This window comes from Notothenia rossii (genome assembly GCF_949606895.1).
Source record: "Notothenia rossii genome assembly, chromosome: 6".
NCBI lineage: Eukaryota > Metazoa > Chordata > Actinopteri > Perciformes > Nototheniidae > Notothenia > Notothenia rossii.
The window spans coordinates 48,244,646-48,272,546 of record NC_136909.1 but is presented as its reverse complement, the minus strand read 5'-3'; the positions used below and the strand labels follow the sequence as shown (position 1 = coordinate 48,272,546).

The 27,901-nt window shown below is 40.4% G+C and overlaps 2 protein-coding genes across 2 annotated transcripts; one reads left to right on the top strand and one right to left on the bottom strand.

The window, feature by feature from the left end:
- Positions 1 to 9,412: 9,412 nt before the first annotated feature.
- Positions 9,413 to 22,534, bottom strand: LOC307044606 (uncharacterized protein; the record flags this gene model as incomplete). The annotated part of the gene is made up of 12 exons (XM_079689917.1): positions 9,413 to 11,231; positions 12,236 to 12,278; positions 12,567 to 12,631; positions 13,230 to 13,691; positions 14,948 to 15,125; positions 15,476 to 15,595; positions 18,090 to 18,177; positions 18,800 to 18,857; positions 20,119 to 20,246; positions 20,348 to 20,455; positions 20,814 to 21,017; positions 22,326 to 22,534. The coding sequence occupies 12 exons, from the start codon at positions 22,532 to 22,534 to the stop codon at positions 11,128 to 11,130; spliced, it is 1,767 nt and encodes a 588-aa protein (XP_079546043.1). The 3' UTR covers positions 9,413 to 11,127.
- A 2,982-nt stretch (positions 22,535 to 25,516) lies between these two features.
- Positions 25,517 to 26,629, top strand: LOC307044605 (general transcription factor II-I repeat domain-containing protein 2-like; the record flags this gene model as incomplete). Its single annotated transcript, XM_079689916.1, has 1 exon — positions 25,517 to 26,629. One exon carries the CDS (start codon positions 25,517 to 25,519, stop codon positions 26,627 to 26,629), a length of 1,113 nt encoding a protein of 370 aa, XP_079546042.1.
- Between the last annotated feature and the right edge of the window lie 1,272 nt (positions 26,630 to 27,901).

Here is a 27,901-nt window from a genome sequence, read left to right as displayed (position 1 = left end):
TATATGTTTTATATTTGATAATTCTCTGTTCCTAATTTATTGGATGTTCAATACCTGACACGGTCAGAGATGAAAAAGGTCAGAGATTAAAAACTTGGGTCGCAGGTTCCTCAACAGTGCATTACAAGACATCTATCAATATGTACCTCCACCATTAAACTGTCATATTCTGCACATTTCTTATACTATCTAGATACATCTTATAAGAGTATAATACATATGTATAATATCAGTTAAAATAAGTGCTTCAACTTAGTTAACATTGCAGGAAAGTTGATTGTCAAGTTCCAAAACAAACTATGCAATATATTAGACGTCAAGCACTTTGTCAGACTTAATATTTGTCTGTAGATAGATACCCCCAAAGCTTTTTTCTTATTTAAAAGAAGACCTTAACTTAAAGTATTCTTTAATGTTTAAATGAAGCCTATTTTGTCTGTTTTGCACATCCTCCTATTAATATCTTTGGACGTCCTGCACTAAACTGTTTTATTATAGAGATCACAACAGTATCTTCTTAATATTTTCATCTATATTTCTATGATTGACCTTCTACTTTCCCCTATGTATGTACTTAATATTTTTATGTTTCATCAAATTCAACAAAAAAATTCAATAACGAGCTTTAACCACTAGGCGGTACGGGTTAAAAAAACCTCAACTTTAAAGTGTTAACAAGACAAATGATAATGCTGTTTCCGGTTTAGTTTATGATGGATGTATTTTGTTATCGACACATATATTGTTTTGATATTTGTGACACCAATCTTCGTAAAAAGTGTGTTTGGTATCTGAAATAAATTAGGGTTATGCAGGTAGCTGAGAGTGGACCGGCTCCGTTTCCACGGCAACGGTGGCTGAGGATCATGGGTAATCTAGCCTTCCGCTGTCCAAAAAGACCACAAAAAAACGAGTAAAAAACCTTTGAAGCCCCTGTACTGTTATTTAGAAGTTATCTACTGGCATTTCAGCATAGCTTAGTTAACTGGGGAAAGAATAATAACACTAAATTCCTCCCATCAAGAGCTCCCCATCAAACACCGCATTGAATTTAAAATATTACTTTTCACTTTCAAAGCCCTCAACAACCTTGCCCCCACCCGTCACCTAAGATTTTAGCTGAAGCTAACCTACTGCAGCCCATCAGGACAAAGCTCCGGACCTGGGGTGACAGGGCCTTCGCAGCAGCCTCCCCCACTCCCTCTCCAGCCACGTCAGATCCGCCAACACTCTCACATCATTCAAACAATCTCTCAAAACTCACCTTTTCACTCTTGCCTTCAACTCATAATCAACTAACCCCTTTCCCTTATTCCACCTAGCTTAGCACTTTCTACTTTAGTTATTTTTGTTTTACTTGCTTGTAAGCGCTTTATAAATGTAATGTATTATTAAATTAAAATAGCCTACAAACAGTGTATTCTCAAAGGATTGAAGCATTGGCTACTTATTTCTTGATGTTTTGTGCATTAAGCATTCTGTTATTAATGTTTTCAATAATGTACTATCATCTCAAGGACCCTTTGTGTGCTGCTTCTGTGTATTTCAATCAGGAGAGACTTCGTTTTGTTTAAAGAACATTTATTGACACATACCATACGATAAATGTTAAGTCTTTGGTGATTAGACCCTGTTAGAAATTAAAATCAATGTTTTGATGGTATAATGTATACTGACAGATGCGCCTCCTCCCTACATGATAGAAGAATACAGTTTCTTTCAACCCCCAATACAAGCTCCAACTCTAGGTGTTTTAGGAGGAGTATTGGAGTTGGACGGTCTCCCCACAGCTACACGTGTCAAAGACTTGGAGTATGAGGTAAGACTCCTATCTGGTGAGCTCAACAGAAGATTGGAAGAACTAGGCATAAGAATGGAAGAGGAGCTCAACAGAAAGATGGAAGAACTCAGCAAACGTATGGAAGCACAACTCAAGAGAAGAGAAGGCGAAGGTTCTCCAGACACCACAACCGTAACTGAAGCTGGAAGACTCAAGAACTGCTCAACACTCATGCTACCGGTGATAGCGGCTGGAGAAGGAGGATTGAAATACCAATCATGGACTCACAGAGACATGGAAGCATTAGCGGCAAAACTACCTCCACTTAAACAAGGAGGTCAGAAGTGGGTGAATGATCTGGAGAAATACACAGTCCAAGACCACCTGTGCTTGGGAGACATGAGGGCAATGCTTGGACGGATAGAAGGAAGACTAGAGGCAAGAGCAGTGGATTCCAAGGCCAAATGCACCAACTCTCCAGATTACATTTTCTTCAACAAAGTCAGGTCGAGGTATTGGGCTGCCATTCGTCAAATCTACCCAACAACACGGAGTTTACATGCCCTCAACAGCCTGAGAAAAGAACCGGGGGAAGACATGTATGCCTTCCTGAAGAGATGTGAAGGAGTGTGGGAGGACTGCACTGGAGAAAGACATGACGTTTCACCGTCTGTCGTAATGCTGTGGAAGAACGCGGTCATTAACGCCCTTCCCCAATCAGTGCAGGCAAGCCTGGGAGATGTGGTGGCATTAGACGCTATACCCATTGAAGAATGGAGACAACATCTCATTTACCACGATATGAAATACCAAGCAACCCAGAGATGTCAAAGACGTACAGGATTTCCAAAAATGAACCAAATGCCACAGACAGCCTGGTATCAACCACAACAATGAGGAAGCTTAGAGGACCAGACCATCAGGTGATGCATCTTCAGCACTAGAGTATTTTGAAATCCAGCTACATAGAGCCACATATGTCACCACAGGAGGGAGAGGTTGAATGTTATTTAAAAGATAGTGAGTAGAATATTGCATTTACACAGAGCATCCACAGATTAGAAGTAGCAGAGTAGAACATTTAGCAGACTATTTTTTTAATTATGAGAAGGAAAATACATTACGAGGGATGTTGTTCCCCCACACAGAAAACTATTGTGTCCACACAACTAGTGAGGTCAAGAAGACGGGCTTCCACCCAAAATATGCAAGGGGCGGCGATACACCTGACGTGAAGCTGTCCAGACCTGAAAACAGAAACTCGATTCTACTGTGGTGGAGTCTGGTTACAAAGGGAGGTGTCCGATAGGGTCGCTTGTCTCAAACCAGTGAAGAAGTCAACAAGAACCCAGCTGAACTAGAGAGTGACTGTTAGCGGGAGAACAGTGACGGAGCGACAGAGACTGGCCCAACATTTTCCAGCCAGTACATAGATAGACCCCGTCAGAAGACCGGGGCTGTGTTTAAAGGGGAGCTTCATTTATTGTTAGCCAGAAGTGCAGTTTTTAATCAAACAATTATGTGATTTATGGAGTCAGATTACATTTTTCTCATAAACACAATTTTATAATCGGTCTGAAGTATCTGTTTTAAGGCGTGAGCTGCAGATTAAATAACATAACACTGATTGAGAGCTTGGAGGAAGAAGTTGTAGGGTTTTTACAACAGTTTCAAGAATCAGTCTTTATCTAGTTATTCTTGAGTAACTTTACTGATTTATAGTGTAGTGTGTAAGGCAATATCTCATTTGAGTGAGGGGCACCAGCCCTTCATGCAGGTCACTCTCTGTGAGAATAGATCATATTTTCACTCCAGTTTGGAGAAATATTATTTTATCATATGTTAGTTCAGCAGTGTCAACCAATCCTCTAATCCTAGAATTATTGAGACGCATTTCGCAGCAACGATGATGCATAATACCATTACAAAAGCCATTATTGAAACAAGTAAACTATTAGAAGTGCTAATTGCTGATTTTTTTAGTGAATATGCATTTATACCATCAGAAAACCATAAATCATACGATATTTTTGTACCCCTTGTAGGTACACAGAGAAGTTATATTTATTTAATGCAACGTTATGGGTTTTACATGTCCTGATCAGAATAGGGTAATCGTTGCAATATTAATTGAGCATTTTATGCTCAAAGGAGGGAGTGTCATGATTATACAGATATGTTGATTTCAGTGACGTTGTAGTTAATAAATAATAACATGTAGTCAACAATAGGTCTCATAACAACAAGAGGTATGCCAAAGCTTGGGCCTTCTCCAAGGAGGGAGTGGTCCAGTTTTAGATATTAGACAAATAGAAGTGGATGAATATGTCAGAACTCTGAGTAATATTATGCAAGTTTTGTCTACACAGCAGGCTAGGAAAACTACAGAGATACCAGACGAGACACCAGAAGAGACTCCTGTTCGGCCAGGTGATTGGGTGAGGGTGAAAGTTCACAAAAGACACTGGGCTCATCCCCGGTGGACGGAAGCGTGAACAGTTGTAACAAACTTCACACGCGCTACGGTTTAAAGGTAAAGAAAAAGGAGCAAATTGACACCACCTCACACATTGTCACCCTTCACTGGCAACTTCAAGAACATTATTGGGAGTTAGGACTGATTTGGCAGAGCTGGAACAAAACAATAAATAGAAATAAGATAAAGATAGAAACAGCTCAAAAGACAAATTGTCTATAGATTTGTATAGATTGTACATTAATGTGAAAACCTATTTTTTGTTTTACATCTGAAAAAGAGTCCAATTTTTTATGTTATTTTTGTACTCATTATTTAAATTCTGTAACGGACACAACCAGGGATAAAATAGAGATGATGACAAGAACAAAGCCAAACCAATTGTGGGGTCACCTAGGGATAAGAGTCAGAATAGCATTGTTTATTGTGCTCATTACACTTCGCACCTTTCTGGTTGGAAGGGGAGTACAATATCAAGTAAAACATGGATCCATTAGTTCACTCCTAGAGAATGCCCACATCACTAACAAGACTCCAGCTGTGTTTCACAGACTTTCACTTATCCCCAGAGCCAAAAGATCAGCTGAGCAACAAGAGGAGGAGTTAGAAATACTCGGTCCCAAACAAGAGGCGGTTATAATCAAGATGATTCACCCCCCTATATACAGTTCTTGTATCAAATGATGAGATGGGTTTAAGTGATCGGGATATGTAAGTGATGGGGATTTACAGATTAGGGGAATCTCTAAATACACTGGATCCATGTTTTAGTCAGTACCAGAAACACCCCCTGTTAAGCTATGAACAACCGATCGGTGACCTGAGCACAATTATCGAAAATCATTGTTAGACACAGGCTACTAACCCGTTAGTAGTATTGTTAAATTACAGGCTGTTTTTAACATTATTCAGACTCAGCTCTCTGAACTAAAGCTTCTTTTAAATGTGGATAAAACCAAGATAATGCTCTTTTCAAAAGCTAAAAAGACACCAGAGCCTGTTTTAGATATTGTATCAACGCAAGGAACAAAACTTGAAGTTGTTGCCTGTTACAAATACCTTGGTATCTTGCTTGATGACTGTCTCTCTTTTAAACTTCATGTCAATAACCTGCTTAAAAAACTGAGGGTTAGGCTAGGTTTCTTTTTTCAGGAATAAGTCCTGTTTCTCACTTGAGGCCAGGAAAAGGCTAGTCACTGTGACCTTTTTACCTGTGCTGGACTATGGTGATCTGCTGTATATGAATGCACCTGCCAACTACCTGAGCAAACTAGATGCTGCGTATCATAGTGCTCTGAGATTTGTCACAAACTGTAAAGCACTTACTCATCACTGTACATTGTATACCAAGGCAGGTTTACCATCACTCACTGTACGGAGGCTCAGTCACTGGTACACTTTTATCTATAAAGCTATGTTGGGCAAACTCCCGTATTAGATCTGTTCATTGATAAAGCAGAAAGTTGCAAGCAGCTATTGTCTGCGATCACAGGATATAGTCTTGTTAGATGTGCCAAGAGTAAGGACTGTCTTAGGTAAGACAGCTTTTATGTGCGCAGCTCCACTTGCTTGGAACAGTCTACAGGCAAAATTGAAATTGAGCATTTTTATTTCTCTGAATGTATTTAAGGCATGTCTAAATGAAATGCTTTCTGACACTCTGGGTATTTGTAAATGTTGAATATGTAAATATGATATCCTCTGTTGTTTGTATGTTGTTTTTATGTTTCATGTGGAACTAAATGATGCAGGTCTCCCTTGTAAATGAGATCGATGATCTCAAGGGACCAATCTGTCTAAATAAAGGTTTGAAATGAAATGAAATGAACCCACAAGTACAGTTTTGTATGTACAAACTCTATGAACAAGATTCCCCAGCAGATAGTGGCGACATTGCAGATATGTCCAGTCACAAAAGTTACTACGGTTCTAGATAACAGTGAGATTTAAAGTTATGGAGAAAATATGGAGACGTTCTTTTATAGTGTGTGAAATATGTGGTGCTTGAAACATGTAGGTATTTAAATTTATAGAAGAAAATGGTTTCCTGAAAGAGTTAATTGGAGTAAAGATGTTACAGTGGGTGAAAGCAATGTTTAGGGATATGGTAAAATTATTAGTAGACATGAACTGTGTTTAGATGACATTTAACAACTAAGATAGATAGTACGATTAGGAAAATAGAGTGGAAAAGGTTGGATTTATTTTACCTCAAGTGTGTTAGAATTAACTATAGATAATGCGTCCCGAGATCTCTCTCTCTCTCTATCTCTCCGCCTGTCAGACCGCTACGACCCCAACTTCCAAGCAGACAAAAGACCTCACCACGGAAGACTCCTCCTTCTCCATCGAACAGACAGAGAAGCAGAGCTGAATCATCTCCACCTGAGGAATCCAGAACTACAGGTGACATAAAAAAGCACACTCTCATCGGTCCCCCACAGGACATGTAGTTCCAAGCTGAGCCACAAGATTTGGGCACAAGAGCAGAGTGTGGGACATGAGAACGGAATATGCCCTCCATGCAACCAGTAGAGACTGTAAAGGAGGAGAAGAAATGCAAAGCAGTTGCGCCACTCAAAATAGTTACAGCGGAAGGATCTAAGAGCAGATGGACTGAGGAGAAGGTGGACGGAGGAGAGGACAGGACGGAGGAGTTGGCATGGTACGGCAGAACGTGAGGGGGTCGTGGCTTGACAACCAGAGGGGGAGAGAAGGAAAACGGGAGTGAGTGAGTTTACACATAAACACACTTATTCACCAACGAGAAATACGTAAAGAAAAATATTTATTAGCCATGAATTAATCAATTGGTGAATTTATAAAGAAAGAAAGAGGAAACTATTAAATAACCCTAAAAACACACTGAGGGTAGAACATATTATTCAATCTTTTCATCATATGAACAAATTATTCTTTAAGAGATTTTTATTCATGTTTGAATTTGGGGAAGATTTAATTTGTTACAGTATAGACCTACAGTTTAAAGGGATGGTTTTAGTAACCACTCTATAAAAGCAGACAAATCTTTATTTGTATGGAAAATGTTAAAGGTAGAGCTAGTACCAAGCCAAAGATAGTATTCCAATCTAAAGTATTGATTTCTCCATTGTAGCATGGTTATTACCTCAGGAGGGAAGATTAAGGTGGAAATAACATTTGTTTTTCGTCCAAGATGTAGAGTTTTAAAAAGACACTGGGCAAAGAGGGAAAGCAAAGTTTAATTTTTTTTAAACTAATGTAGTTGGGAGCAATACATGCAGGGCCTTGGAGCACTCATTGTGATGGTGCATATTTGTTACAACAAACATCGTTCAGGGAGAAGGGGTCGCTCAACCCACCCTGCAGATGTTTTAAATCTTACTTACTTAAATCTTACTGCAGAGTACGGCACCAGAGTATGAGTTTTAAAAGACAAGCACCACCACCTCCTAATGGTCATCCATTCACCAGATGACCTGACATTTAGAGATGTTATTTAAAGGAGAAACATATCTGCCATAAGTGTAAATTCCGGAATTGAACTACAAACCATTAAATAAAATGACTTCTGTTTTAAAGTCCTTGTTAAAGGAGGGAGTAATTATCACATGCTCGGGCACCCAAGGTTCCACACACTGTTAAAGGAGTTAGCATAGTTATTTAAGTAGACCATAATTGAAAATAAATTAGTATAATGCGTTATTGATATTCCACCGGTTCTCACACCATTTCAAGGACTTTATCACTGCATTAGAACAGACCACCCAAAGTTACTGAGTAGGAACTTTTAAGTGATGAAATTCTACTACTGTTGTAACTGACCAAAATCTTCTCCCAGAAATGACTGTCTAGAAAGCCGTACCCCAGAGTAGAACGCACAACGGCCCCTTCTAGAGAACATATTACTTTCATACCTTAAATGGTATGAAAGGAGGGAGGGTACATTTCTCATGAGGAGACAGTTACAAATGCTAGCAGAACAAGACGACCCACCCCCGTGCAGATGTTGACAATGATGAGATTAGTTTAAATGATATGGATGTTCGGAGATGAGATTGATCAATGAATGTCCAGCCGATGTGATTCTTTAAATGATATCATGTGAAGAAGTGAGCAAAATTAAAATGGACTGAATCCATTTCAATTTACTTCATACTATTCCAAGATAGTATATTTTTATTATTCCAATTAATTTTACACTATTCTAAGATAGTCCATTTTATTTGACTTTATTATTTTATAATATTCTAATATGGTAGATTTCATGTTGTATACATCATTGCTATTCTAAAATGGTTTGTTTCTTTTCACTTTGTAAAACCAAGTGCCTTAACACTGAGCGTGGTATGAGAACGGTTTCTGTGAAAGGAGGGAGGAAGAAATGTTCTGATACCAAGCCATTGCTGCTATTTTGAAGAATGATATTGAATGCAAACACTAGAAGTTATACACAAGGGACAACTTTTAGGTTTGAATCAGACAAATAATTTATTTTGTGATTTTGTAAAATTAAGCCTATTGAACCATTCCATTTAGATTGTATGTTTGTAATATGAGATATGTACTATGCGAAGTTCAGATGAAGAACTCATTGATTTCAGTATTATACACACCTTTTAGGTGTGTAAGGAGGGACTGTTAGAAATTAAAATCAATGTTTTGATGGTATAATGTAGCTTAAACATACCGTCAGTTTAAACGCTCTTTTATACTGAAAAACCAGAAATTCTTGTGCACAAGCAGTTAAGCTTTTATTCTGAAAATCCTTCATCTACGGTTAGCATTTAGCATGTGGCTAATATACGATTTCCTAAAGAGGTGAATTGAGTAGCGAAATGACATGGAGTGGTGCAAACCGAAACCTACTGATTTTACAACTATAGATGTCGAGATACTACCATGCTGAATATTAAATGAAAGTACAGTTTATTTGAATACATTATTGTTTACAGACGAGAGTAGCATGTGACAACTTCCGGAAACCAAACCAGCCGTGAAGTATTTTCTGTATGTTTTAGAGTATTGATTACAGCGTTTAGAATGTGTTACATGAAAAGTGATGAAAGAGAATATGAGGAGAAAAGGCGTGTTAAGCATATGTTGAAGCTGAAAAGTACCAATCCTCTGTTTAAATGCAACAACGGACATTAGAGGCGAGGCGAGCCGGCTGGCGGGGAGGAGCCAGCATAGGATATATAAGGGCACCGAACGGGGGATGGGCCTTCTCTTCTTGCTCAGGAGAGCCAGATCACAGCTGTTTTCTGCCGGAACAATATTCTGTCTGTAACACTACCGCGCCTTTTTTAATTAAAGTATCCCATTTGAATCTTTTCAGAGACTCCATTTAGTCTCATTTTAAAGCTTCTCTCCTGGACGCGAAAATAAAGAACATATTTAACAACCCCGATCCTGAAATGGTATATCTAAAGGGGGAAATGGAGCCGTGAGCATATGGGAACCCCCCCCCCCCCCGGGGTCTAGACACTGGTGATGATGCTGAAGATCTGGATTTGATGAGGAGATGAGGTGAAGAGGGGATGCGATGAGGTCTTTGGATTAGCTCTCCTGGCAGTGGATGTGATGAGAGGAGGCGGGCGGCGGCATGACAACCTGAAATAACAGCTGACTGCCATTTTAAAGTTTGGCTGCAGCACAGTGATTGGCTGCTGGAGAATGAGGTGAAATGTAATATGTGAAAGACAACGCCTGTGATGAGCTGATTATATGCAGCTGCAGAGTGAATGTATATATATATATCAGTGATGCAAATTAGTCGCTTTTCGGCGCCTCCCGCTTTTTTAACGCTGCTTTTTGGTGATTTTCGGTGTAATTCGTGGAGAACCGAAGAGTTTTCGTTTTTGGGGCGGGGGGTCCGTCAATTCGGACAACTTCTCACTTCAAAAAAGAAGAAGAAATCTAGATCGCAAAATAATTAAACAAGCGATTGCCTGTTTTTTCCTGGCCAAGGACAGGTTCCTTGAACACAACACGTGACGTGTCTTCACGTGGTTATGTCTCGTCTGAAAGGAGTGTGCTGACGGAGAACAACGGAACGCCGCTCCAGCTCTTCAAATATTGCAGTACCCTTAAGGAGCCGTACACATGCCGCAGTGTTTGCTAGGCTGTGTCTTTAGTTGTAAGCACAGTGGCGATCTGTTATTAGCATCTGGTTAGCTAGCTATGCTAACAAATCTAAAGAGCTTTTCTACAACCAGGTGGAAGAGAGCTCTCTCCTGAGAGGCTCAAATAACCTCGGCTCAGTGAGGTTAAGGCAGGTTGATATGATCATTATAATTGTGTACATTTGCACACATCTTGTGTCCATAAGGTGATGTCAATCATGCATGCATGCATGCATGCGCGAGTCATGGAAAGATATCTGGATTGAGAAGTTGCTTTTTCTTTGCACAGCATGAAAGAAAGGCGAAATGAATTGGCTGTGATTTTAGTTTTTTTAAGCAGAGGTTGAGTTCAATCATTTGTACGGCCCTCTGAGGATGTTGTACAAATTGAAAGGAAAAAGGTTCCCCACCCCTGCTGTAAATAATAATAAAACCCTTGATTTATAACTTAACATCTCTGTCTCCTATTGATCTGAGTATATTATAAAGAACAGTTAATTGAAGCATTATAGCACAGGCCTTTGTCAGATGGTATACTACGCTGTTTTTTCCCTGCTTCGAATAGTTCTCTCTTTTTTCACCATACCTGTGTTTGCATCACTGATATATATACCCAGTCTTCCTGAAAGAACTTGCGCTGAGCTTCATTTTACATCAATATGCAATTCACCTGTGAAATTAATTGCCAGTGGCCATAAAGCAATGCAACAATCCTTCAAGTCTAAAAATGTTTAAGTCCGTTGCAGTTGTTAAACTGTTGCACTTTTTTAATTCCATACAAACACCAAAACATGTATTGTTTTGTTTGGCAATGGGATTTGCATGGAGTGGGTATCAGGCTGCTTGCCAGGATGGAGGCCAGGACATACCACTGAGAAAAAAATAAAATAAAGGGAGGGTGAAGAAGAATTAGTGAGCAGTAATACACATTCAATTGATTTTCATTAGGCTACTTTAAAATGTTTATACTGTTTTAGAAACGTTTGAAGACAAGTGCAGTGTTGTATGAAGTATTTGATATTCCACTGTATGAATGCAGCGATTAACCAATGTCACTTATAACAGTTCAGCTACACTGAGTATTTTTGTTCTCACTCTCTAAACAACTACATTATGCTACGTTAAGGTTCCTTACAGCAACTGTTGCTCATTGAAAAATATGGAAAACGGGTTAATCTTCTGAATAAAGGTAAATAGGCACAGCAGCTGAAAATGCCAAAATGTTGTGGAAAAATCCTATAAAACCTCTAATTATAAGTACACATTCATCCATCCTTAGTGTAATAATTGTAAAACCCTGACAAAGGTGATGTTTCCTCAGACTATTATCATAGCATCAAAATGTAAAATCATTGCATCCCAAGAGCCTTACAGCACAACATTTCAAGTGAATAATAACTCCTCCAACAGGCACATTGTATTCCAAGATAAGGGATCAAATAGCATTTGATAGATAACAGTCTATAGATCCCCTTGGGGAAATGATATCATGATGCGTTTGTTACGTTACAATTTGATCTGCCCAATAATAGGGTACTGATATATTACCCTTTGTTGTAGTTTACGGTTTCACCACTTGATTGTCACTGTTGTTGATTTGCACTATCTGTAGATGAATGTCTAATCATAATCATGAACCTGGTGTCTCTGTGGTGTAATCAAATATTGACACAGCTTTAATTAAATAAACGACCTAGTTTCAATGTATCGTTTAGTGTGTACTTTGCATATTTAAAATAACTTGTGTATAGCTGGTGCTACAGACAGCTGAACTTTTTGCATTTTTCTTTAACAAATGCCACCTAAGATAATGGCGTGCCAACAATTACCACAAATGTTAACAGCACACATAGATGTAAAAGGCAATTAACATACCAAATGGTGCAGGGCTCCCAGTCATAAAGGTGCTCCGTCCCCCCTGTGGCAGGCAGACAAAGACATTATACATCTGTATGCTGTTTGAACTTTGTACTTTCAAAAGTATTTATGATATATGTATTGTTCAAATAGTTTGCATATATTTAAAAATATTATCGTGAAAGCAGACATCTGACCGACTAGAGGGATTTACAGGATGTTTACACAAAAAGCTTAATATTGTGAATTGGACAACAGCATTCCTTCAAGGTAAGATAAAGTAATTGCTATACAAATTCAGAAAGTTATCCAACAGCAAACACTGTCATCCAGGTAATCATTATCCTACCTTTCGGTTCCTTGTCTTTATTATTTTGCGGACAGGGAACACCTCGAGATGGTTGTGAGAGCAATCTGTAATTGTATGGAATACATTATTAACAGGTAAAGTATGTTTTGTATAGGGCTCAACTCAGAATGCACAAACATTTCCACTGTGTGACATAAGCACATTTAGTGTTTCCTACTGAGAAATCACAGAAGTTTCAGAGTCTACACATGGTTTTATTCAAAATCTTAGCTTCTCTGCCATTCCTTCGGGATGTTGCTGTGTCTGCTAATGGACTGATTACATCTTACATTGCTTGCTACTGAGTCGATATGTTTTAGTCTTATATTCATTACACTGGGACTTGGGCTCTGTAGCACTATATTACATTAAGCAATGATGTGAAAACTTTCTATTAAATTATAAAGTATAGAAAGGTTTTAATGAATGTGACTTCAGCTTATCAGACAACATACATACAGGTTACTCTGTTGTGTCTTTGTTTTAACTCCAAAATGTGAATGTGTGCGAAACATAAATATAGCATCCATGCATAACATTTGAAGGCAAATATGAGTCCGGCCTTTAATAAATCAATGTTTGGAACGTCTACAAAAATAGCAACATTAACTTACTGATGCTTATGTGGCATCTAAGTGTGAGTAGAATGTAAGCTAAACATACCTTTCATTGTTTTGGTTCTTTTACGTGGCTGCCGCATTGGTGGGATTTGGTGTGATGGTTCCAGCATAATTTGAACCTGGTTTGGTGGTGGGTGGGTGCTGGGAGCCTGGTTTGGTGGTCGGTGGGTGCTGGGAGCCTGGTGTGGTGGTGGGTGGGTGCTGGGAGCCTGGTTTGGTGGTGGGTGGGTGCTGGGAGCCTGGTGTGGTGGTGGGTGGGTGCTAGGAGCCTGGTTTGCCGGTGGGTGGGTGCTTGGAGCCTGGTTTGGTGGTGGGTGGGTGCTTGGAGCCTGGTGTGGTGGTGGATCTGCTGTTTCCTGTGGTTGCTGTCTATGGGTGATGGGTGATGGATCACATGGCACCAAATTTAACATGTAGCTTCCATCGGGCAGTTGGTTGGGTGGGTCTTGGGGTGGTGTTGGTGTGTCAGGGTTCTCCTCTTGGTCTGGGTTGAGTCTTGTCCAACCTACAAAGGGTTTGTAGTACAAATCTGTTTAAAAGCCCACATATTTATTTATTATGTATAATACCATAATGTTGCATTGGTTAGTTATCTGTTCATATATAATATATTTATACATATCCACATCTGTTTATACAACCTTTTCATTCATGCCTCCCCATATTAGTATTTCATTTTACTTTCTGTCTTATCTTATTCTATTTTATAAGTATATATTTGACTTATTCCTGCATGTTAGTTTTGCACCTACGTTGTTGGACTAGTTTCTTCTTGCACTATTTTATTTATTGTACTATTTCTATGCTGCATTGTTGGAGGAGCCTGGGAGTTAAGATTGTCTACGCTGTAGCGGTGCATATGACAATAACACCTTTGAACATTGAAATTTTGAAAACAGGAACATGGAATACACACACATACATTATAAAATATGAAATTAGGCCAATGTGCAAAACATGCAAACAAAGGCAACCCTAATCAAGCTAAACTGTAAAAAAAAAAGATTGATTGAGTATGATGTCACCCACAGGTATCTGCTTTGCATCAGGGCAGAGGAGCATGAGAAGCTGAGGGTTGTCCACAGAGCCACTGCTAAGCGCAATTTATTTGAAGAAGAAACACATTTTTTTTCTGACTGTGTGGCTGTGACTCTGATTGTGGTGGAGGATGTCCCAGAACACTTGTCCCCTCTTAATTCTTACATGCAGGGGGTCCTAGCAGTGCCAGTGGTCCACCATGCAGCATTACGAGTATCATACAGTAATTAAATGTTTATAGCAATCAAACTGATCGCTTCAATATTTGCAAAAGTCAATGGTATCCCCCACACTGGGTTATCATTGGAAAATGGAAGTTTGATAAGTGAACAAAATGTATTTATTTAAGTTTTGGCCTGCAATATAATTAGGACTCATAGGCTTTATTATATGTATAATGATGCTTATAACATGTATTTCTACAATCTGGCTTCAATTCACCACCTCACCATCTGCATAGACAATTTCCCCTGTCATCATAATCTTCTGTCAATTAAAAAAAATATATAGATTACAACTTTTGCATGGGAAGTGGCATACACCTCTTTCAAGCCCGGTTTTGTGCATACATAACAGTTATAAATGAGACCCCAGCTCTTTAAAATTACTCTCTTTGTTGCTTTGAAATAAACAGGAAAAATCAACACCACACATTGTATAACCGATAGTCAATATATGCATGAGTGACTAGTGCAGATGGTTATTAAATAAATGCAATCTCACCTGCAACCATCAGCTTGAAAATGGCCTCCACATTGTCGAGGCATGTCTTGGCTGATGGGCTAAGCTGGGCATGCATGGGCATCAAAACCTTCATTTTAGATGTCCGTGGCACCCTCTTGGTAGGGGGATACACCAGCAGCAGCAGGGGCTTCAAGCCAAGGGCATGCAACTTCTCCAGCTGGGAAAATTATTGTTGAGAGGTAGAGAGATCAATTAGATAAATACACAAAACTGTTGTTTACATTTGAATTTATCCTAATATCCTGGCATCATAATAAAAACAATGATTTGTTCATAATGTTTTGTTGGATACATTTGGGATTTTTATCTTATGAGACACTTCCTAAACTTCCTACACATAATATTTAATTCTGTTTGAAAATCATTAATCATGAATTATATTCTCATTAATGATACAATTAATACTGTGGATGTGAAGCAATACCAGTTCATTTATAATCCTCTGTCAAAGTAATAAAACTACTTTTTACACTTTTGGTGAATGAGATAATTCTGTAAACTACATACCAGAAGTGCGGCGTCATCAATAACGTGGGACTTGATTCTGTTTTTAGTCATGGATGACAACCACTGCTTCTGCTGGCTTTGGAATTGGTCCATTTTCTTTTTGAGTCTCACATTGTTTGGCTGTGGATGTTCACATAGTGGGCAGATTTTATTTCCACAGTAAATATTTTCTCTACAGTTTGGGCAGGTCTTTTTTTGTGACCCTCCAGCCATTTGTAGGAGTGAGAGAGTGATTAAAAGAGAAAGTGAGAGACTGATTGAAAGAGAAAGTTAGAGAGAGTGATAGAAAGAGAGACAGTGAGAGAGAGAGTGGCTCTTAAAAGTGCCGTTGGTTTTATATGTGTGTGTGTGTGTGCAGTGATGCAAACACAGGTATGGTGAAAAAAGAGAGAACTATTCGAAGCAGGGAAAAAACAGCGTAGTATACCATCTGACAAAGGCCTGTGCTATAATGCTTCAATTAACTGTTCTTTATAATATACTCAGATCAATAGGAGACAGAGATGTTAAGTTATAAATCAAGGGTTTTATTATTATTTACAGCAGGGGTGGGGAACCTTTTTCCTTTTAATTTTTACAACATCCTCCGAGGGCCGTACAAATGATTGAACTCAACCTCTGCTTAAAAAAACTAAAATCACAGCCAATTCATTTCGCTTTTCTTTCATGCTGTGCAAAGAAAAAGCAACCTCTCAATCCAGATATCTTTCCATGACTCGCGCATGCATGCATGCATGTGCACGGTGTGGCATGTGTGCAAATGTATTTAGTATCCATGTGAACAAGATTTAAGTGGGGGGGACCTAACTTCCTCTAGGTGGGTCCGGGGGCATGCTCCCCCGGGAATATATATTTTTAAATATTGAAGTTAAAAGCATCAATCTGGTGCACTTTGAGAGCAACATGAGGAGATCTATGGGTACATCTTTCAACACCCATTTGAAACAGAACTGTAAGCAGATTTTTCTTTTGGGATATTTTACGAATCGCTCCCCCTTTAAACTCTATTCTTGTTATTTTTAACAACTTTTTTGTGACTGTCATATAATATTTTATACCTGTTTTTAATTTAGTCTCTAATGTCTCATTAATAATTATAATGATCATATCAAGGTGTGCCTTAACCTCACTGAGCTGAGGTTATTTGAGCCTCTCAGGAGAGAGCTCTCTTCCACCTGGTTTTAGAAAAGCTCTTTAAATTTGTTAGCATAGCTAGCTAACCAGATGCTAATAACAGATCGCCACTGTCCTTACAACTAAAGACACAGCCTAGCAACCACTGCGGCATGTGTACGGCTGCTTATGGGTACTGCAATATTTGAAGAGCTGGAGCGGCGTTCCGTTGCTCTCCGTCAGCACACTCCTTTCAGACGAGACATAACCACGTGAAGACACGTCACGTGTTGTGTTCAAGGAACCTGTCCTTGGCCAGGAAAAAACAGGCACTCGCTTGTTTAATTATTTTGCGATCTAGATTTCTTCTTCTTTTTTGAAGTGAGAAGTTGTCCGTCAGTCGGACGGACGAATTGACGGACCCCCCCCCCCCCCCCCCCCCCAAAACGAAACCTCTTCGGTTCTCCACGAATTACACAAGTCACCCAAAGCAGCGTTAAAAAAGCGGGAGGCGCCGAAAAGCGACTAATTTGCATCACTGTGTGTGGATATGTGTGTGTTGGTGATAGTGTAGTGCAGGCCTATTCAACTAGCGGCCCACGGGCCGAATCAGGCCCTTCAGAACTTTTTTCTGGCCCACAAGAGGTTGCCTGCAAATCGAAATGGCATATGTTTAATAGCATAAATAAAACTAATGTCTGATCACAGTAAATCCGACGATGTGGCGAAAACGCTGGTTGTTCCATTCGAATAATTTTGAATCCGTTATTTTGCCTTCCTCTGTTCATTAAAAAAAAAGAAGACCGCACTGTGTCCGCACTTGTCATTGGCTCAGTCAAACTCATGTTACACATTAGGTTCGCGGGCCAGCGAGTAACAGCGAGTAACAGCTTCAAGATGTCTCTCTCCAAGCCCAAGAAACGAAAAGTTGATTCGGAAAATCGGCCAATTCCAGAATGAATGGACTGACAAATATGTATTTACTTTGCCAGCCTCAACAAGTAATACACCGGTGTGTTTATTGTGCAACGAAAGTATATCCGTGATGAAAGAATACAACGTAAAGCGGCACTACAATTCAAATCACGGCTCGTTTTCTGCCAGTTTTCCCGTGGGCTCAGAGGAACGGAGAAGGAAAGTACAGGGACTGCTAGCATCATTTGAACGGAGTCAAGTGGCTTTTAGTCGCTTTTGCACTGAACAAGAGGAAGCTACGATAACATCCCTGCGAGTAGCCTGGACACTAGCCAGACAGAAGAGGCCCTTTACCGACGCGTTGACCGTTAAAGAATGCATGCTTGCTGTCATCGATGAAGTGGTTATTGACCAAAAAGTAAAAGACAGCGTCACTTCAGCCATTAAAAAAGTACCTCTCTCAGACACAACAACACTTCGCAGAGTGGAACTACTTGCAAAGGATGTGTCGGGGAAGCTTTTGGAAAACCTTCGAAAAGCAGAGTTTATATCAATCGCTGTGGACGAATCAACTGACTGTACTCACATGGCCCAGCTGTGCGTCTATGTGAGGTTTTTCGATGGAGTTCGCTTTAGGGAAGAACTTCTGGGGCTTATTCCGTTGGAGGGACACACTACAGGTGAGGTTATCTTTCAAAAGATAGTCTCGTTTTTTAATGAACGTCAACTGGATTTAAAAAAAGTGTGCCTGTTGGTCACTGATGGCGCTCCAGCTATGATCGGCAGAGTGCAGGGGCTGGTGGCACGTCTATCTGCCATAGCCCCACACATGCAGTATTTACACTGTATTATTCATCAATCTGTGTTGTGTGCAAAGCTCAGTGGTGATTTGAAAAACACCATGGACACTGTCATGAACATTGTGAATTTCATTCGCTCAACCTCCAGCCTACAACACCGCCTGTTCCGTCAGCTGCTTGCTGACACGTTTGCTGAACACACAGACTTATTCGTCCATAACGATGTCCGATGGCTCAGCAAAGGAAAGGTCCTGGATCGTTTCTGTGAACTCCGCCAGGAGATTGTGTCTTTTCTTCGCACGAGTAAGCACAAACGAGCTACAAACCTCTTGGAGCGCATGTTAGATGAACAGTTTATGGCAGATGTTTACTTTCTGTGTGACATTTTTTGTGTAACACTTTGAATTGCGAACTGCAGGGACGCGAAAAGTCTATCGCTGATTTGGTTGAAAGACTTTGTGCCTTCAAGACAAAGCTAACGATCTTCAAAACAGACCTAATGACAACGAAACTGCTGCACTTCCCAAAACTCGGTGCATTTATGACCACATCACCTGGAGCAAACATAACGCCAGTCATGAAAGACTTCATGACAAAATTGAATGATAACTTTACTGACAGATTCCAACGCTTCAGCATTCCAATTGAGGTATTGCAGTTTGCCCGTGACCCGTTTTCCATCAAGCCTGATGCAGACTTCTGTGCAAAAGTAAGCGAGGTCATATATTGCATTGATGAGAGCCTCTTTCAGATGGAGCTGGTTGATGTGCAGTCTTCCTTTGCTTTAAAACAGCTCCTGAAGTCTGAGGGTGTTGTGGACTGTTGGTCTAACCATGTTAGCCAGTATCAGTACCCCACAATGAGGAAGGTGGCCTTGCTTATACTGACAATGTTTGGAGCTACCTATACTTGTGAGTCTAGCTTTTCTCATATGAATGCCATCAAAACAAGGGCACGTTGCTCCATGACCAATGAAAAGTTACATGAGTGTCTCAGAATTGCTCTTACCACTTATGAGCCAAACTATGCTGAAATAGCTAAATCAAGGCAGTGTAATTTCTCTCACTGACTCAAACAGGCTAAACATGACAGAAGTCTGATGCATGGTATGTATGCAGATCTGTTTTTATGGTCATTCATTTTATGGTCATTCAAATAGCCTACTTACTATTTTGAAAATTGCAAAAATGTTTCCAAGATATGAATGTTATTGTGAGTCTGATGGCTATTGTTTCACTATGTTCTATTTGCATTTAGTATTAGATTTTATGGACTTGTGTTGTCTTCAATGCACCTTATGTATGCTTGGAAGTGTTGAGGATATTATACACAGGGCTACTTACTGTTAATGTGATGAATACTGTTTTATTATATTCATCTTGTTTTGTACATTAGTGGAAATGGAACTGTTAGGAGAAAAAAAAACTCATGTCTCCTTAGTTTTAAAGATGCAACATTTTTGCACTTTTGTGTCAAGCCTTGTAACCCGAAGCTTTCCTACTTTTTTATGGACTGGTTGCTTTCTGTAATGATTTATGTTGATACAATTCAATAAAAAAAAAAAAGGGATGCACTTGACTAGTTCATTTTGTATTAGTATCTATTGACACTATGTAAGCAAGAGTTATTTGTAGTGATTCCTTGACAAAGTATTGTGTGGCCCACAAACCCCCTGTGATTTTCCTATTTGGCCCACTTGCTAATGAAGTTGAATAGCCCTGCTCTAGTAAGTGTGGTCAGTGAATATGAAGGTGCTGTAATGCAGGTTAAAGAGCTGCCACTGTGCAAATAATAATGCAACAAGGAGAGAACCACAAGTTCCACTCACAACAAAGTCTTCTTTCACCATGGGGCAGCCAATCAGATCCAAGGAGCAGATGAATGGTTCGGAGGTTTTTGGATCTATTCCCGCAATCACAGGCTCGATGTAGTATGGCCCAAACCTGATGAGAGCATGACATATTTACCATTTATGCAGGTATTTGTGCCTACGGTAAGCAGCTTAAATGTGGACATGGGTCTATATTAAGTTCAGTGCACTCACCTCTTCTCGTACAACAGGTTGGACACCATGCTCATGAAGGTCTTGGGCTTGATCTGGCGACCCTCCTTCAGCTCGTACAGGTTCAGTCTGAATTTAAGCCTCTGGGATCTACACACAAGGCAAAGACGTCCATCAATCCTCAGATATTTACATTGAATTCAGTCATCACAAATCTAACTTATTTCAAAGCTATGGATAGCAGAATTTCTAATAACGTTTTCTCCCCTATTTATTAGAATGCATAGTAATACTATTCAACTACAACACTTTTGTTGTTGGTATAAACATTATAGGTGTAGTATTGTACTTGACACTCCAGGCTTTCTCTAAATGAGAAGTCTTACTTAGTCTAGATCTGAGAGTTGTAGCTTTATAGAGTTGTAAATCAATCCTGTCATCATAGTACCCTGGTGTTCACAACTGTTTAGCCACTTTGAGAGAACAAGGTGGAGGTCTACACACTCACACTGTCTGAACATCAGTGGCCAGTCCTGCCAGCCCAATATACAGCTTATCTCCCATGGGGAAGATCTTCTGGAAGTCTGTGGTGACCATCTGAGCCTGGATGCCAAACCTCCGGTCCGCTGCTATCGCCACACAGTTCTTCCCTCGCATGGCCATGACGGCCCCTCCGTTATAGGACATAATAGACTGGATGAAGAAGGAGAAACGTAAGAAGAGTTAAGTTAGTCAGAGCTTAAACCATTGATAGATCAAACAACTGATTAAAGAGACAAATCAAACTACTTAAACATAAAGCTCATTTTTAAGCACATTCATTGAAATCAAAATTAAGTTTAAGTTGAGGCCCTTCTATACAGCATAACATAGAGGAAGTAGGGCTGTGTGATATATTGCTATTGTAAAAAAGATGTTTACTGAAAAGATTAATGATACTAAGAAGACTGAATAATACATGGTTTCTTATTTACATTTACAATAACCCTCAATGGCCATACATTGGAGCGTCACCAGACCAATTGTCATCTCTAGAATATTGTTGAATGAATTAAACCTGAATGTAGATGAAAGTTGTATATTGATTAGGGCTACACAATTTACAACACACAAAAAGATGTTTACTGAAAAGACTTGAACACAAGATGTTTGAACACAAAAAGATGTTTACTGAAAAGATTAAATGATACTGAATAATACATGGTTTCTTATTTACAAGACTACAGCTCCATGACTTTACTCCAATGGGACGACATACACTGACAGATTAGACAAGGCACAGCAAATAATCCCAATCTTGTCAATTAATGCTAGTGCCTCACCTGGTTTTGTTAGCATGTGCTCTATGGGCACAGCCCTGCTTTGCAGAATCTGATATTTTCTTCTCACTAATCCTATGACTCTTTCGACATGAATACGCACATTAGCTATTTTTCTTGTCTCTTCCACCTCGTATGCTGACAGCTGACTTTTCCCCCTGGTGAATGCAGGCATCTTTAGTGAAGCACAGTAAAATCCCACACTATCGCCAATATCGAACCCACGGTCTGCTAGGACAATATCTCCAGGTAACAGGTTTTTTAGGAGCCCACTCTGTATTGTGATCTGTTTATCAACTCTTCCTCCCCAGGCACAAGATATGTAAGTGACATAGCCTTGGGGAGCAACACCAATCAGAAATTTAACAGTATGGTGATGCTTTTAGTTGGACCATGTTTGCGCTCTAGCTAGTAAATTAGAGGGCCTCTCAATAAAAACTTCAAAACAGTCAACAATCACAGCAACTCTACATCCAAATGCCTGTCTGAATCCCATTGGCATTGTAGCTTGAAGTACATGTCGCTCTGGCCACTCAATTATAAATTCTGTAATCTCAAGAAGTATGTCAATTAACTTATGCCAAATTCTAGAAGCAGTGGAGAGAGAGATGTTGAACCTGAAAGCCAAATCTTTCAGAGGGAGATTTAGAATCAGCCTCAGCAAAACTAAAATGAACTGTTCAAATTTGGAGAGCACAGACATAGGGCCACAGGTGATGTAGGGCTCGCACAGTTGAAAAACCTGAAGTAAAACTAAGAAGTTGGGGAGCCCGGTGTAAAACTTTGTCTTCTCTTCGTTGTTCTCAAAGGACTCCTGGTTGAACTTTGTGTCCAGTGCCTTTGTCCGAAGATCTCCCAGCTCTGTTGTGTTCTGTCTCAGAACATCCTCCATCCTCTCGATGTCCTCCATCGTTAAATCAGTCTGGCATCCTGCGTCTGCATACAATATAGCAGTAGCAAGCATAATTAGTTATTTAAAATAGTCAAATATGAATGTGAATTGTTGTGATGTTATCTTTTTGACAACCTTTTTACACACATGCAAGTTCTCTGTTCCAATTATTGCAGATTCTCAAGTTAGTACTCTATTTTCTAAACCTAAACCTAATTCAAAGTTTGCATTGATTTTCTGACAATCACATTTGTAATATTTAATAATAATGCTGGTGGTTAATTTACCTTGTTGGTCATTTAATATCCCACTGGTGTCCTCTGGTTGTGGGCTGTCAGACGGGGGTTGCGTTGGTTCTGGGCTCTCGGTTGTCTGCAGGAGATCCAACAAAGCCTCTGCACATTCTGATTGTCTTTGTTGGTCTTCCTTGAGCTCCATCCTCTGCTCTCGTCGAAGAGATGCCTCTGATCTGGGCTTACTTGTTGTGTGGTAACCGAGGCTAACAGTGGGAGCCCAGTCTACCGATTCAACGTCATCCAAAGCGCTAGGGCACCATAAAAAGTCCCAACAAAGTCCATATTAGACTACAGGTAACTTAAACATTATCAGTATTACTAAGTACATAAGCATTTAACCACAACCCAATAATACATAAACAAAGCCACAAAAACCAAGTTAGCTAATACCTCTGATGAAGTGGTCGCTGCAGACACGTGCATTAGACGACTCTGCTCCTCCCGACCGCAGATGTAGGTTTGAAAGCCATTTTTTCCGGCGTTCTTCGGTTAGCTTCTTAAATTGCTCAGCTTTATGGACGACAACCTTCGGCACTCGGTAAAACCTCTTGTTTTTCTCTCGGCCGGATCGATTGGAACAACCGTAAACTACACAACACACCGGTATTTTCACAATGGTAACAGCAGCTAGATCCTCTGTATAAAAATTACTTCCTGACTTCCAATGGAATTTCGCGCCAAAGGAACGCAGCGGTGTGACGTCAAGTGAAACCAAGCTGTTGGCTGAATTGGGACACAGCTTAAAGCTGTGTCCCAATTCAGCGACCGCATCCTCCTGAGGATGCATTCGGAGACCGCATACGTCACTTCCGCCAAACGAAGGCTGTCCCAATAGAGAGGCGAAGTCCCTCCCTTTCCGGGAGCCTCCATGGGACCCCGGAAGCGGAAAATTATACATTGAAGTCAATGGAGAGAGAAAAGTTATCTTTTGATCCCGTTTGAATTGTGCCACGAATGACACATATGATGTTTGTCAATCTTAAACAATAATTTCCATGTAAAAAAAGTCACAGTTTGTCGTAAAACTGTTGAAATATAAGACTATGAAAAATACGCAACTAGAAAGACTACAAATCCCAAATGCATTCTGGGTCGCGTAAGTGATGTCATAGGCGATAATGCTCCAAGACTGGTTGCGGCTCGCAAAGCAAAGAGGAAGAAGAAGACTGATGTATTCCCTCCAATAAATATAAGAGATTGCTCCAATAAATTCACTTTTACAAGATGCCTGTGTGCTTTGTACCAGGTTGTAATCACAAAAAAGATCATACCACTTGCTCGTTCTATCGCTTCCCGTCTTATGAAAGGACCAGGAGTCGTTGGACCAAACATATCAGGTAATATACATGTTTTGCATGGAACATAGTCAAGTTAGCTACCTAGCTAGTAGCGAGCATGTTAGTTAGCATTACATTACTTAGCCTTGTCATTTCAGGGTGTCCGCGGGGTCTTAAAAAGTATTAAAAGTTGATAAATCAATTTAGCGAAAATTAAGGCTATTAAAAAGTATTAAACGGCATTTTCCAAGGTATTAAGAAGTCCCACAGCAACGACTAAATGAAACACCCTTTAATTTACTGAAACGACATGTCGGGAAACCCCCTCAAGGCGGCCCCATGCACAGCGCGCCGTAAAATGCTGCTTCTTATTTTAAGTTTCGTTGCCTTGCTCCGCTCTGTGGGCGGGGGGGGGGGGGGGTCCCAAGGTGGGTAGACCGACATACGCAACGCTCTGGGGGTCCAACGGCTCCGTGTGTAAGCCCTATATCAGGGGTGTCCAAAGTACGGCCCGCGGGCCAACTGCGGCCCGGGATCCATTTTTTATTGGCCAATTAGCAATTAGCAAATTATAAAAATAGAATAGAATGTGGCCCACACATGAAACTTGCACTTGACTGTATTGTAGTTCTTAGTTTGACCAGTAGGTGGAGCTACTCACTAGCTGCAGTCCTAATGCAGCTTCTCCACAAAAAAAAGTTTCAAAGAAAAAAATCCGCGACGACAAAATGGCAGAACCAAAGAAACGCAAGATAGCAAGTGAATGCAGAAAATTTCAAACACAGTGGGAAAATGAATATTTCTTCAAAGAAGTCAGGGGGAAATGTGTCTGTTTGATTTGCAATGAAACGGTTGCAGTGATGAAAGAGTACAATGTACGATGACACTACGAAACCAAGCCTCCGACCTTCACGTCCTACACTGCTGCTGAGCGAGAGGAGAAAGTCAAGCAAATGGTAGCTAACCTGCAGGCTCAACAACAGTACTTTTACCATGCTAACAAAACACAAGAAAATGCTACAATAGCTAGCTATGAGGTAGCTCAACTCATAGCGCGCCACGGGAAAGCTTTCTCAGACGGTGACTTCGTTAAACAGTGCCTCATTAAAGTCGCTGGAATAATGTGCCCGGAAAAGATGCAGGAATTCAACAACGTGAGCATGTCCAGAAACACAATTGTGCGGCGAATCGAAGACTTGTCAGCTAACATACAAAATCAAGTGTCACATAAAGCTTGTGCTTTTGATTTTTACTCGATTGCATGTGATGAAAGCACAGATGCCACAGACACCGCACAACTGTTAATTTTTTTGCGGGGAGTTGACGATAACTTTTGCATTACGGAGGAGCTGCTTGATCTTCGGAGTCTAAAGGCCACAACAACGGGTAAGGACATTTTTGAAGCCGTGTCAGGTGCAATTAACAAGATGCAACTTAAATGGGACAAGCTGTGTGGAGTTGCAACGGACGGGGCTCCCGCTATGACAGGCGAGCGCAAAGGAATGGCATCTATGGTGTGCGCCAAGGTGCGAGAGAGTGGAGGCGAGGCTGTAAAATTGCACTGTATCCTCCACCAAGAAGCTCTCTGTGCCAAGACAGTCCAGCTTGGCGATGTGATGACCACAGTTGTGAAAACTGTCAACATAATTCGAGCACGAGGGCTCTACCACAGAGAATTTCAAGCTTTCCTATCTGATGTCGATGCTGAATACGGGGACGTACTCTATCATTGTGATGTGCGCTGGCTTAGTCGCGGCTCCGTGCTGAAGCGGTTTTATTCCCTGAGATCAGAAATTGACCAGTTTTTGAAAGAGAAGGACCGACCTCTTCATGAACTGAGTGATCCTCTATGGTTGGCAGACCTGGCCTTTCTAGTTGATCTTACTGGTCATCTTAACTCACTGAACAAGAGCCTACAAGGCAAAGACCAGCTTGTACCACAACTTTATGCACACATGAAAGCATTCTGTGCGAAGCTTCGTCTTTTTGAGACACAACTACGCAACTTCAACCTTGCGCACTTCCCTACGCTGTCCGAAATCAAATGTGCTCATCCAAAGGCCGACCTCTCTGCTAAAAAGGGGAAATATGTGTCTGTGATCACAACTCTTATGACAGAATTCAATCAGCGCTTCCAAGATTTTTCTGTCATTGAGAAAGAAATCAAGCTGTTCTCAACTCCCTTCCTGATGGATGCAGAAGAAGTGGAAGAGAGTCTGCAATTAGAACTCATCGAAATGCAGTGTGATGATTCTCTGAAGAATCAACATTATCTCCTCTCCCTACCCGACTTCTACCAGAGCTTGGAAAAGGCCAAGTTTCCTCTGATGCGACGCCACGCAAAAAGAATGACGAGTCTGTTTGGCACAACATACATATGCGAGCAAACATTTTCTCTGTTAACTCTGAAAAAAAGCAGATGGACAACCAAAATGACCGACAGCCATCTCTGTGATGTCCTTCGCATCTCAACCACCAAACTTACTCCTGACCTGCCAGCCATCCTTCAGTCCAGAGCGCAGCATCACTGCTCCCATTAAGTGCAACGCTGTTCCCATTGTAGGTGAGTTAAAATATATTACACAGTATTCATGTGTTCAAAAGCCCAATTACTTAATAAATTCAGTCAATTAAAGTTGATAACATTTTTCTAAAAAGCGTTAGCTGATGTGTTAACAACCGCAATAAATTATTTGCATAACTAGGTTAAATAAAGCCTACCCTTTCCCTTGTCCTGTTATTTTTCCCTCTTTATACAGGGCTGTGAAGGGGGTCCCCATCCTGACAAAGAAGCAATCTGAGGCTGCAGTTTTGAGAATGAGCTGCCAACCCTTTTTGTAAAAAAAATTAAAACCCATACATAGAAAGATGTGATGTATAAAGTTTTTTCTTTAAGTATAATACATTATCAAGAATAATTTACCTACATTTGATTGATTTTATTTAAAAATAGATAAATGAATACCCATACATAGAAAGATGTGATGTATAAAGTTTTTTCTTTAAGTATAATAAATTATCAAGAATGACTTACCTACATTTGATTGATTGATTTTTATTACTGTTAATACACTAGAGGTGAGGCGATATACCTTAACTTTAGTGAGTGGCCCAACCTTTCGCATATTTTTCTGTATGTGGCCCTCAGTGAAAAAAGTTTGGACACCCCTGCCCTATATGATCATTTTCTGATAACGATGAAATAGCCCGCCTCCCTCTCCCCACGTCTCCTGCTGCTGCTGGGCTGTCAGAAGAGGGGGAGGAAAAGAGAGGCAGGCACCGTTTATTAAATATTATTATACAGAGAACAGAGTCGTTATCAATTTGTTTTAAAGCTCAATAAATAACAAAAAAGACCTCTGATCGGCACTTTTCTAATTTTGTACGGAAGATTTAAACTTTAACGGACATGTTGACCGGCGGAACTTTTATTTTAACGGAAACTCTGCCGCACGGTTCCCTCGTCCCTTGGAAGAGGCGGAGAGGTGGGTGTTTTTCATCTGCTGGTGGACTACCTGAGAGAAACAGCAGGAGAACACGCCGTCCACCGCGGAGAATAAACAGAAGGGCAACCATGCTCCGGGGTCTTCTTCGCTGCTTTTGGTGTATTTTGTGGCGGCAGCAGCGCCACTTACAGGCCTGGCATATGTACTACAGCGTTTCCAGCATTTCCAGCGGTCTAGTGTGAACGGACACATTAATGAATCGAATGCGTGTAAACGGAAGACTTTTTTGCGTTTGCGTATGCGTTTTACCGTATGCGTCCTCGTGGGGCCGGGGTCTAAGCCTCAAAGTTGCGATGAGGTCTTAAA